The 13,654-nt window shown below is 38.7% G+C and overlaps 1 protein-coding gene across 9 annotated transcripts in view; it reads right to left on the reverse strand.

Annotated features, from left to right (window-relative positions):
* Positions 1-13,654, reverse strand: part of CDK13 (cyclin dependent kinase 13) — a 52,329-nt gene that overhangs the window by 21,467 nt on the left and 17,208 nt on the right. For all 9 annotated transcript variants that reach the window (XM_035552429.2, XM_035552434.2, XM_035552427.2 and 6 more), the window contains exon 5: positions 9,244-9,414. In XM_035552429.2, coding sequence (XP_035408322.1) covers positions 9,244-9,414 — 171 coding nt within the window. The remainder of the gene's footprint in view (positions 1-9,243; positions 9,415-13,654) is intronic.

The raw sequence follows: 13,654 nt of genomic DNA on the forward strand, positions 1-13,654 counted from the left end.
CACCAAATGTTTGTGAAAGCAAACGTAATTCTACAACACAATGCTCTTAGACAGACATTTACCCTCCCTATAGCTCTCCATCAAAACCACCATTTTGTTTAAATAAAGTTTAACTGGGTTAGTATTCCCTGTAATTTTTGTGGAGAAATCTAGAAGCACAAAATATATACAGCATGAGTTCATCTGTCATGATTCTTGGGCTTATTTTTAAGCTTTCAGCGTGGAATCGGGTCAGAAGTAAACCTGTCTTTCTTAGACTATTAGTACCTACAAGAAAAGACAAAATGAGAAAGAACTAACCTATTAGCAACAGCAGCTCTACAAAGATGAAGTTCATATTGCAAGTTGCCACATACGTACATTAAGCATTACAGAATCTGGCTTTATCTCACATTAGCCCGTGTTACTCCATAACAAACATATTAAAACCAAGGGTCTTTGATATATGTAGGTATTCTTAAAGAAGAAAAGCGCTAAGTACATCTGAGGCAGCAATAACCAACCCCCAGCACAACGCACTTGGTTTAGTACCAAATTCTTCTCTTTCTTCTTAACTCTGGGGCAGAGACAATGCAGACCCAGCAGAGCACTGGTTGCAACGCAGAAACCATATTTAAGGGTTTCTTAACTTTCATCTAACTTCCACTTAACTTCCACTTCCATTTTCAGAAACCTCCCCAAAAGATTTCAAAGCCACCACTCTGAAGAACAAAAAGCTTCTGCCCAACAAGAGCTCATTACAGGCTCTAGTTCCAAAGCAAGAAGTTTCAATTTGGAAGATAGTAAAAGTCTTGAAGCATAAGTCAGCTTGCTAAAAACATTTATGCGCAGTCAAATTTTAGCAAATTGATGTAGTTTCTTGCATAGTAGCTAAAAAGGGAAGAAAAAGTGCTAAATCACCAACTTTAAACTACATCTGATATTTAGTACTTAAACAGGAAAAAATTATTACTCACACAGCAAGCGTTTAACTTGAGACAAAGATCAGTGAAGAGCAGCTAAACTACAGACCACTGCCTAAGACACTCAGGGCTCACAGTTTTTAAACCACCTCATTTTGTCCAGCTGTATGTTGTATGGAGGAAGCAAAATACTGGTCATAAAACACCCATCCATATGCTCAGAGGAGCTAGAGCAGAAGGTAAACCAACTAGGTATAACCCAATCCCAGCACTTCAAGAAAAGGAATGAAAGATGTGTTAAGCCATATGGAACCAGAAGTCTGCAGAGTTTCAATATCTGCATAAACGAGCTCACCAGTGCAGTTCACCAGTTCAGCACAGCGTAAGCACAGAGGCTCCAAATCTTGGTCTTTGAAAGCAAGACAGCTAGCAACCTGGCGTTAGGGCAGCCTCACTGACAGCTGCTGAAGGATGAAGCAGGGAAGGTTTTAAAATCCCTTGAAACAAAGCACCTGATACTAATGCAGCAGTGCCAGAATAATCTAGACATGCCCTTCGGAGGATGTCAGCTCAACAAAACTGAGTGCCAGTGATGCTGGTATCTCCTCATTCCGGAATACAAATGAAAGTTAACCCTGTCATGGCAGCAGGCTACATGACAAGGACAAAGACTGGGAAGGGTCAGAGGGGTTTCAGACCTGTTCAGTCACCTGAACCCAGTCTCCTCTTTTATATGTAAAGCAGGCTCCACGCCTTGAGCAATTTCCTGCTCTGTCTACTAGCTCCCAGGGTTTTTCACCACTATTTATGAGTGGCAAACAAAATTGGTACCCTCATGAAAGAAGGAAAGCTTAAAATGGAGACTATTCATTAAAAAAAAAAAAAAAAGAGTAGTACTTGGAAGATGACATCCAGGTATTTGTATTCTCTGCAGCTCTCATTAATAACCGTACACTAGAACAGTATGAGGGAAAAATATAAAAAAAAGTTCCTCCCATATCAGAGCAAGGGCAAATGCACAGATCCATTATTCCTGTGCATTACTATCTACCTATTAAACAATGTTAGGGTTTGAAAACTGCCAAAGCTTAACCTTCTTTATTGGTTATGAGAAACTACTAAAAATAGTGTACTAGCCTTGGCAGTCTAGCTATCACAAATCTGATTATCAGTGTTATTCAAACTGATTTTTTTTAGAAGAGGTCATAGTTGCAAGAAGATTACTAAGCAAACTGAAGTGAAATTTCTGCTATTTTATTTCTAGACAAGTGTGGTGCCATTTTCTGAGAAGAGGTCAGTAGTCACCAAAACCAATTGCTTTATTCCGCTTGATCATTTCAAATCTCCATGCGTTTTCAGGTGGTCTGATCCTTTTTAATAGGAAAAGAAACTATCAATATTCAGGAAGAAGGAGTGAACTGTGCATAGGCAAAAGTCTGCTTATTACAGCATAGTATAATAAGCATATTACAGCATACTTAATTTGAGTTTACAGCACCCTTTAGTTTAACTGCAACAAGCACCATATAAATGCCACAAGGATTTATTCCTCAAAAAGGAAAACAGCAGACAGAAGAATCATTCTTTCCTTTATGAGGCCGTGATGTTCGATAGCTTGGAGGTTATGTCTTAATATGACTCTCCTTTGTTTCATGCTAACTTTGCCCACTATCCACATTTCTGGAAGCAATGTCATAAAAGCACCTAACGCTTTGTTTCAATAGAGTGTATGCAATTCAAATGAACCCACAGTTACTTATTTGGCTTTAAGGTTACTCTTTTTATTGCTATATGTTAAAGACCTGCACTCCCTGATAAATAGAGTACCTGTGGGGCAGCAGGCAGCCTACAGTCCATTTCCACGTGCTGCAAGAGAGCACTGAAAGGGATGTTGTGTCTTTGCCCACTTTCCTTTTCTAATACATGCAGCTGATCTCCATTCCTTCATCTACCAAGATAATAGGAATCCTTATTGTTGACAGAGAAACAGCTAGAGCAGCTGAAGAGTAGGAATACTGCCTACTTCTGAATATGGGATAACAGATAGCAGCCTAATCTATTAAGGAAGTACAGAATAAATAAAGGAGATTCGTGGATGGAAACAACTCTAGCCTTACTCCTTTTGTCTGCATTTAGAAAAACTCATCCTTTAGACCACTTTGTTAGTTAAGATGGATGAGGGTCAGAAAGTGAGATACTGGTTTAGAATAACTGAAGGATTAACACCTCTCCTTTTCCTGTTCATACATTTCTAGTCATGAATCTCTAAAAGTAATAAAGTTTTCTCAATCAAAACACTAAATGAGCTGGACTATATATAATGCTGTAGAGCTATGCATACAGCATGGTAAGTCTACAAAATATGACAAAATCTATTATATATAAAGCATTTTCTGATGGGCCAAACAACCTCAAAAAACATACTTTGCAATTGTAAGTCTGTTTTCAGACTGCCATCAACTCAAACAAATCTGAGAAAGCAGGACATCAAGTTACGCATCTGTTTCCAAACCAAGATACAAGTGCTTAGAGCAGAAGATGAAGGGGGATAATACAAAAACCTAAAAAGATAACAGCTTGTAAGCTAATATTTTCCAAATGTAATTTCATGGGGAAAGTGTTTGGGGTTCTTCAAAATGTCTGATTAAAAACAGATCAGAGGAACTGAGAGACCAGAGATGCCTTATTATGTGATAATCTTAATTCAATCCTTGTATATATGCATTACAGGAGTACCCTGAAAAATAAGAATGCTTTGAAAAGGGTGCCCTGCCTCATTCCATGAGTGGTGCATACAGTGCTGAGTTGTTGAACAGATTTTCATTTCACTAATAAGCCTCCTCAGCTTCTTCTCTGCTATACATAGATATTTTTTGCTTGATTGATTAGAGATAATTGGATTGTATTTACTCTTCCATTTCCTTAATGTTCCTCCTCCAGGACTCATGATATACTGTATTCCAAGATGGTTTTAAACACACAATTGTATAAAGCAAAGCTTGAAAATTTAAGAAGAAATCATCCAACAATTCCTTGAAGTTACAGAGTGCTTTTAGAAAAACAGACACGCATCTTTTCTTTCTACTTAGGTCATAAAAACCTATTTATGAATACTAATTTGAGAAATACCAAAGACATTGTCTATGAATTAATCATCTTAAGACTAAAGAAAGCATCACTACCATATTTGTTTTTCCATGTAGGTATCACAAGACAGAACAAGTCTTTCTGCTTAAGACAGTCTAATAAAACCAGAACTTTTCTGCTGAAGACTAACTAATTCCAAACCAGAGTTCAGTACAGCTCACAGAAATGGAAAGGATCACTCAGGCAGTCACACTACTCCTGATAAGTTAGTGGTAGTGTGAAGACTTTGGGTAAAAAGTTTCTATCAGCTATTTCAGGAGCAGCAAGGCAAGCTATAGATCATTAGAGGTTTCTGAATTTGAAATTGGTTTGTTTTTGTAAGCATTGGGTATAACAGCCTAAGCTCCAACAAGCTGCTTTGCAGGCAAGAGGATCAGAGAGGAGGCAGCAGGGATAACTGGAATTTGAGACTGCTTGAGCTGGAAGCGAAACAAGCATGGAAACAGAGGAATTTTGACACCTAAAGACCCTTTTACACCAATATACATGCAGAAATACAGTAACAACTCCTCAAAACAGAGAGGATACAAACTCCTGAATTCACCAGAGATGTTCTCCATCTTGCAAGCTGATCATGACCCATCAGCAACTAAAGAAAAAGCAGCCCTTGGTGTCTTGCCCAACAACAAATGCCTAGAGGAAGAACCATTCTTTCTTCCACAGATGTCTCCCTTTTTGCATTGTAATACTAAAAGAAAGTTCCCACAGCTGGGTCAGCATTCATCTAATTTCACTCACCAACAAGAAAACAACATATCTAATTAGATCTGCACTTTAGCACCATCTCTGCAGTCATTCGTTCCAACTATAAGAGCAACGCAAAACCAAAATGCAGTGTTTTTGTTTTTTAACCCTTCTGAATGACTCCAGGCAGTATGTATTCACTGAGTTTTCCATTTCCTAGCAGACTTCCCAGGAAGCCCAGTTCAAACTAGGTACAACAGGAGTAGAGAAAATCCTGTAGTCAAGCACTCTGATGACTGACTGCATGATTGCTGTCACGGACTCCTTCCAAACAGCAAGCTTTCAGACAAAGTACTCCTTGAAGGCTACGAGAAAGTAACTAGCTAGTCATATAACAAAGTACCACAGACTTGGAGTCCTTTTGATAAGTGCAGTACAGTACTGTTGGGATAGATACTGACTTCATGCCTAAAAGGGTCCATTGGTTTTTGTACTGCAAATTCAAAATTGAACCTTGCTAAAATAGCTTAGATTTCAGAATGAATTATAGAAACAGCCACACGCAGTCCAAACACTCAAAAAACCCCAAACAAATAAGCTCCAGTGTTACAGACATTTTTTGATCAGAGTCTTCCATGCAAAGTTTTATGTTTTCCCTTGGGTTAGCAAGTGAAAACTGCCTCTTCCAGTTAAGAGGAAGACAAGCCAGTCTGTACGTGTCAATGTGGTTTAACATTCAGAATAACAACAGGTAGGGCAGGCACTCTTTTTTTTTTTTTTTTTTTTACTAAACACACAGAGATCATGGCAGTTCCAAAACTAGACTGATCAAATGCAAACAGCTCACAGCTGATAAACAGGCAACTAAGCACTAGAGGACCACCTCAGGTGCACAAAGAAAACAGAGAGAGAGACCTAAGAAATTCCAGTCATATGAATGACAGGCTAATCAAGAGAACACAAACCAGAGCTGACAAGCCCAGGGTAAGAAAGGCCTTTTCCTCTTGCCAACTTTGACAAAATGGTTCAAATAATTTGTCATAGGACTATGAATAAATATACTTAACAAATAGTTGTTTTAATCAAATATTGCTTTCTTCAATCACTATTGCATAGGTAACATAACACAAACTCTCAGACAAAAAAAAGATGAGAGGACGAAGCGCTTCTGCAAATTACAATCCTGCTCCAAACCCAGATACAAAAAGACATGAACTGAAGCTCATGGATATAAACCCCAGTTAACTTGAACTACCATCAATCAAACAAACAGGAAAAGTGAAGGAAGAGTACAGTTGGCAGCAGACTTGGTCACAAGTACCAACAGTATCGTGTTGCTTCTACCACCATGAAAGACTGACACCCACAACTGTTCCTGTACTGGCTCACTGTGAGAACATTTTCAATAAGAATAACCAGAGTTCTGTGATTCAGAAAAATATTGAGTGGCATGAAGTGGGTCATTGGTGTCATCAAGCCAAATAAGGCTTTATGTCCTCAGAGAAGCAGAGGAAATTTTAACAGTATGTTCAGCGGATTTTTATTTATGTAATCAACTGGTACATAGATAAACATACAAGACAGAATGCAAACTATGAGTCATGTGTCCCATCCCTGAACTTATGGGTAAGCTCTGAATGACAGGAAGGGGAAGAAAAGCCTATATTCAAATGAACCACTAGAGAAACATACAGAACAGACACTCCTTCCTACCAAACCCAAGACCTGTGTTCTACCCAACAGGATTGTGCCTCAGAATCAAGATGCTACACTAATCAGTAACACCGTTCTCCAACTTTACCATCAAGCATATCTCATACACACTAAAGACTATAAAGGTAAAAAATTCAGATCTTCAGTACAACAGATCCACATATATTCTACGTAGCTGTGTATGTTCCCAGTTTATAAACACTACGATGCCATTTGCTGTGCTGCACTTCCATTGATGAAAATACTCTTAACACCTGCAACTCACTGCTCCAATGTGTTACATTTTCTTTTCTCATGGTTGGCCTAGAGAGAATAAAACAAATCCTTTCTATTCAAGCTACTGCTATTGTTGAGTTTACATCCCAAGCTGGTCAGGGTAAAACATAAGATATATTTTTCTTCCACTTTCTTTAGAAGTAAAATACTGTTCAAAATATCAAAGTAAGACATACTCAAAAGTTAGGAAGACATTCGTTTTTAAGCGACAAATCGTATAACACAGCTCAAAGTATCAGGACAAAGTGGTACAAGCCACTGCTGGTTTGCTGACCAGTGTTACCATCTTAAAAAGCATCCTTAGAGCACACACTGTATAAAGAGTGCCTGATATTTAATTACTACATATGCTTAATTACTACATATGCTGCATTTCAAATTAGTGAAATCCCAATTAAAAAATAAAGAACAAAAAACAAACTTAAGTGAACGAGTACATGAGTAACAAACAGGTCAGGAGATGACAGGCAACCTTAGACCAAAATCAACTTTACTAACTAGAGGAACGTGTGTTGGCAGAAACAGTCTCATTCCCTACTTTCATAAATGAGATTTCAGAAGGGTTTTGTAAGAGCTATATTCCAAAGCTAAGATACTCATAACACGCATTAAGCATGTTCATGAGAGGGCAACACACTTATTCTACTGTAATTTCTGCTTCAATAAGACATGTCACTACCACTTGCATGTTCACAGTGGTTTACCATGAAAATGACTGAACTTCCCATTTGCTTTCACTCCCTACGTAGGCTACAGCTTGCCCACAGCTACTCAGCTATAAATCTCCATTTCACAATGAAATGCTCATTAGAGAAATACAGACTGCAGGAGCCCAAAAAAATAAACAGCTTCCATCTTTTCAGAGAAAAATCATAATAGCAGTCTTATTGTCATGCTAATGCTTTCAAGAGTCTACCAAAAGCTAATTTTATTCTTGTATCTCCAGAGAAGCCCCTTCTCATGCAATTTTCTGAAAATGTAATTGTTTTAATAAGCTGTTAAACAAGAATGTGAAATTAAATTGAAAGTAATATCAAAAGCAGAAATACAGACTTAGACAAAAAAAAATACATTTGAAATTAACGAGAAACAGTTTGAAATGCACCAAAAATTTTACAACTCAGTCCTAGACATTGCACCAAGCAGAAATGGTGAAAATTAATTAATGAGACTTTAATACTTAAGTCAAGGTTCAATGTGGTTTCATTCGCCAAGTAGGTTAGACCTAATTAAAACTCAGTACAAGATCACATGGAAAGCCTAAGCTAGCTGTTGCAGAATCAGAGTTCAAAGAGGGTGCTGACCACTGAACCGGCACATATCTAGAGAAACTGTTTTCCTAGATGCTTTCTACTTTTAAATGATAAAAAAAAAATGTCAACACTGTTTCCTCCGAAGTATGCTACTTTCTAAAGAGACTAGAAAAAGAACTTAATTCCTGTCTTACTCTGTCAACCATCTTCTGACTCATGACAACATCACCTGGTGTTTCTGCTGCCTATGCAGTACATTTATTGTTTTCTACCCACACTGGTGCTAGACATGCTGTATGGAACTCAGGGTGGGAGAACAGGGAAGCAATACAGGTTACACACTCCTAACACCCCCTTCAGCCAGCCCATGCATGGAGATGCCCACAGGGCACAAAAATACCCCCAAATGATAGGTTTATAAGACTTGTAGCTAGAAGAAAATGGCCTCCAAAGACAAAATGACCAATTTTTCAAACAACTGCTCGGTATCAAAAGTACCGTGCAGCAACACTGCACAATTTCCATCATTTGCTCGATTCTCCAGGCTAAGGAGGTTGCAGTAACTCAGACAAGCCAGACTTAGCACTGAAGAAACCAAAACATTAATGTTAATAGCAGAATGGTTACATTATTTACCTTCTTGCACCTTAACAGGATGTAGCAGAAGAAGTGCTAATTTCAGGTATAATACTTTAAATAACTAAATCGGAACAAATCTACAAGTAGCTATTGTTCCTAGTTAGTCATCTCTTCTTTCAAAAGAATGCAAGCCTTCAATTTAGGGAAAAAACACTTTTATCCTTCTATCCTTCAACACACATGCTTAACTCTGAAAAAAAATGCAATGAAACAAAATCCAAACAAGACTAACATCTAGAGTGAAACATCGCTTCAATGTTGAGCCTTCAATATTCCAAATTATGAGAAAACACTGTGAGGAAAGTAAAAGGCTAAAAAAACCTCACATATAAGAGCTTCCCATTGTTGCTGGTCTCCCTAATCCATGTGTCACAGTCAAACATCTGTTTCTCAAACAGATTTTTTTTTTTTTACTGCACAAAACATTCAAAAAATATTTTTTTTAAATCAGCAAAAGGCATAGGTGAGTTAAGTGAAGGACTTCTATCAGTAATTAAGTCACAATCATAACCCCTTCTCAAGTGTCACAATTTCCAACTTTTTTTTTAAATGAAATTTCAGTTCCAGCATTGCAGCCTACTGCATTAAGAACAGGGTCAGAAAGAGCTACCCTGTGCTAGCATGCATACCTTTATCTTTCTTGAAGTCCAAAGCATCTTCCTTATCCGTCACTATTTCCTTCATGTTGATAATGCTTTGGTGATTAAGCTGTCGAAGAATCTTAATCTCCCGAATAGCTGTAATTGGAAACCCTTCTTTTTCATTATCCAAACGCACTTTCTTTAGTGCCACCATTTCTCCTAAAAGAAAATGTAAATAAAAAATATAAACATTAGCAGTTAATCTATAGGATTTAAAAACCCTTCCCAACTGTTACTATTTCTAAATTGAGATAGTAAAACTAAACAGTTAACATTTTGGTGCCTGTATCAGTGCCATGCTGAACAGAAACAAAATTAACCATTGTTGAGAAATAATCACACAGAGGCAATATTATATGTATTAGTTTTCAGCTAACTGTTCTAAGACCTATCTTCCTCCTGTGTACATCTCTTACCTGTGTCCTGATCTTCCACACCAGGTCTACCAATTACCCCCTATGTAACAGTGATTATTAACAGCAGCTTTAGCGACATAAGCCTATACCTGCTATGGATTTATGAGTACTGCATCACCACAGCTCAGAATGCAGAAGAAAATTCTTGTCTTTCAGTGAGAAACGTGTTTTACAAAGACCTGAAGAGTTACCACATAATAGTTGTGGTTGGAAGGGACCTCTTAAGATCATCCAATCCACCCCTCCTGCTCCAGCAGGGTCAGCTAGAACAGGCTGCCCAGGGTTTTACTACCAACTGTTCTTCTTAGGTACAAGCTGTCTATAAATATATTTACACCCACAGCTTTTCAGTGCAAGCACTGAAAGTCAAAAGAATTCAAACGTTTATGTTATTTTAATACAGTACTTGCAGAAGTGTAAGCAACTCTTCTCTTCCTCTACGTGTCTCCCATACATCCCTAAGAAAAAAACACATCCTTGCCTCAGAACTCCCCAAACCCCCCCCTTCAGACTTGAAAGGATGCAGTTTGCTGATGTACATTCATACAGATAAAATATGCTGAAAAACAGCTACAGATAGGTAATCTTCCTCTCAAGCGGTTATGTATATATTCACATTCCAAGCAACACTAAACAACACTGCTCATAGAGCTCCAGAACAGAGAAGGTTATCAGAGATACTGGTTGAGTAACCCTTTAGAACTGCTCTCTCAAGAGCTTGATCAGAAAGGACGAACAAAGATTGATGCATACCATGGGAATCGGGGTGTTCTACAAGGAAGCCACCAATAGCAGTGCACAGTCACAACCTCCTTTGCTGTCTTGTAACTTAAGTAGGAATTAGGCTCTGAAACAGTCCCTTATGTTTTAACCAATCCACCAAGTGAGGTAAAAAGCTTTCCTGAATACTTTGGTTTTTGTTGACAAAAAGAGTGTGCCTCACATGTTGAACAACAAATACAAAATACAAGAGCAAAGTTTCAGAAATGAGTTGCTAAGTCAAAAAAAAAAAGTGCAAACTGATTCCTCGGCTCAGCAGGCTTCTGACAACAAAGTGGTCCCCCCTAAAATAAGGGAACCCTGCTATTACACTTACTGAAAAAGTGACTACCTCTGGAAAACTTCATCAGAAACGAAGGAGGAAAGAGTCAGCCATCGGTTCTAATCACCCATCCAGATGACGTGAACTGGTGAAGATCCCATTGAGGAATGATTGTTGAGAGAGGAAAAGACTTGCCAAGCTATTCAGCTATTTTGTTCTGAGATGGCAGAGTAGCAAACATTTCTCATTCGTTAGCAAGTTCAGGGAGAAGATGGCTACCAAAACGGAGCAAATAAAGGTCTCTTAGTCCTCTTTAGCTATAGCTTCAAGGGATAGGAGCAGATAACCAAGCAACATACCTCACCTATGTAAAGTTTAAGGTTGTCTGAGAAGAAAGGAAGACATTTGGGACTGAAAGGCACAGCCTATGCCAGCACCCAAAAACCCTCCAAAGGCAAAGGCAAAAAGATTACCGCTGGCATACTGGGACATGCTGTACAGATTAGCATGGGCACAAGAGGCATAGAAGACACACCCTAACTGGAAGGGTGGGCACAAAGGGGCCTCTGAAGTGCTTCTTCAAATAGCAGGAGGCACAGCCCTGAGGAACTCTGGCCACCAGGAGAGCACAGTACCTTTAAAGATCAAAAATTTCTCTTGCCAACAGAAGGACTAAGATACCTGTAGCAGCAGAAGCACTTGGGACTCGGGAGGAGATAACTTGGAGAAGGAAATGTATGTTATGAAGAACACCTACCAGGGTGTCTTCCTCTAAATGCAATGCCTTGATGCCACAAACTCTGATGATACGTTTTCCCTCAAAGTAAAGATCTTATCACGTAGACTGGTTCTTGGTGGGCATACGATGCAGAACCACAATTGAGAAATTTTGTAACTCCACGGCAGTCAGGAGAATATAAACACCAGTACTGATAAAGTAAGAACCCGATAACCCAGGCTCCTGATCACATCTTTACCAATACACCGGCAAAGTTGTTAAGTCCTGAGGCGGTACTGAGAAATAACAATTTTGTTCAAATTCTCATGCATGTATCTGGAGAGAAATACTACAGTTCAAGATACGAGGCAGACAACTAAAGAGTTTTACTACTTATCAGTATACTTTCTACAAACAGAAGGTCACTGTTAGTTTACAGTGAGAAGAAATTTCCCTCATTTATTTTATTGCAGGCTGGCCTGGATGAAGCTAGATTCTGCAAAATAGCAGATGTATGATCTAGCCATGATTGAGGATATCTAAAAAAATGTATGCCAGCTCAACCACTTGGGGCTCTTGGGGAAGCTTACTGACAACACAGCTATCTATGTTAGCTCTAAAAAGGGCTTATTCTGCACCACTGTGTATAGCACACATGCAATATGTAATGTTCCAGTATGACTCAAGACAAATTCAGCTGGAAATTAACACAGAAGCAACAGAACAGGATTCATCAGGGCTAATAATTTGTGCCATCTCTAGAGGAAGCTAAGGTAGACACATGGACATGGCGATGTGAACATTCAGGTTCACACTGTGGTCCCAATAAAGAATTAATGGAGAGGGCTCACAGACTATAAGCATGCATAGTCAAGTTCTTCCCTTATGCAAGTGATGGAATATAGATGTTACTATTGGAACTCAAGATGCTCAGATGTTATCTACAAACTCCTAGTAGATTTATGGACTTTTACGGCAATCCATCAGATAGAAAAATTACAGCAAGTTGCCCCATAAACTGGATGTGAGAAGAACTAGGGCTGTGATAAGGAAGAAGGAAGGAAGTAGATCCCAATGTTGTAGCTTTTGTCTCTAAGCATCTTACTAATGCAGCAAGACCTGTTCTTAAACCTCATAAGGTATTGACTCTCAGATCATACCAAAAAGATGAGATGGTGTAGCAAACAGTAAGGAAAGCAGTAATAACACAGGATCTAATGAAATCTTTGTATCTTTTGAATTTCTATAAAAGAATCATTGTGCAATTTTCTAGGCACTATTAAGCTCTGTTCCAGAAAAGACAACAGTGCAGGTACTGGAGATCACTGTAACATCAGAAGCTGCAAAATTAGAGTAAACAGACTCTAACCTTTATTCACTGTGAGCGAAGTAGTTGTGCAAGGAGCAAGTGCTGCAAGCACAGAACACATTCAAATGCTTTGATAAAATTCATCAGTAGCTGTCACAGCCTAAGGGGCAGGACAGATGCCATTGTAGAGAAGTGCAAATTCTCCTCTGCTAGCATTTGAAATATCCAGACCATGGATCCAAACACACTCCATTCTCAAAAGCCATGTGAGAATGGCTTTTTTTTTTTTTTTTTTTTTAAAACGTGTGGCATCAGCTTTGGACTGGTCTCCAAAAGAACAGCTTTGCCCTCTCTCTTCAACATACTTGGTTTGAAAGCCCACTGCAGAGCCTGTTAAAATGTAGCTCAAAGGCCGTGATGTCACTCGTTACACAGGATTTCAATTCAAGGCTCGATGGAAAGGTGGAAGGTTTGCTGGAACTATACAGACCCATTCAATACAGAAAGCAACAAATTCTACGAGAGGTAAAGAAATGACTGCCACACACAAACAACCTGAAGCTGCTAAAGAGGCCAATATGGTTATGATGGGATTAGAAATTTAGCTGTGCAAAGAACAGGACAGCAGAAAGAAGCTCCTAACAATGATTTGCAATGGCTCCAAAGGAAGGAAGTAAAAAAGTAAGATCTGTGACAGCTCAACTTAAAAACTAAAGTTTGCAAACTCAGACAAGCACAGGTGAAGAATGGAAAAGAAAGTGTAATTACATTGCTCATTCTTCTGGAGACCAGAAGGAACTGAGGCTGGCATATGATCCTACGTGCTTCAGTTACTGAAGTAGAAAATTATACCCTATTCAAGGCATGTACAATTAAGCCAGAAGGGCAAGCAGTCAGAGAGAACTACTAATTGA

Source organism: Cygnus atratus, chromosome 2 (genome assembly GCF_013377495.2).
Source record: "Cygnus atratus isolate AKBS03 ecotype Queensland, Australia chromosome 2, CAtr_DNAZoo_HiC_assembly, whole genome shotgun sequence".
In the NCBI taxonomy this organism is placed as follows: Eukaryota; Metazoa; Chordata; class Aves; order Anseriformes; family Anatidae; genus Cygnus; species Cygnus atratus.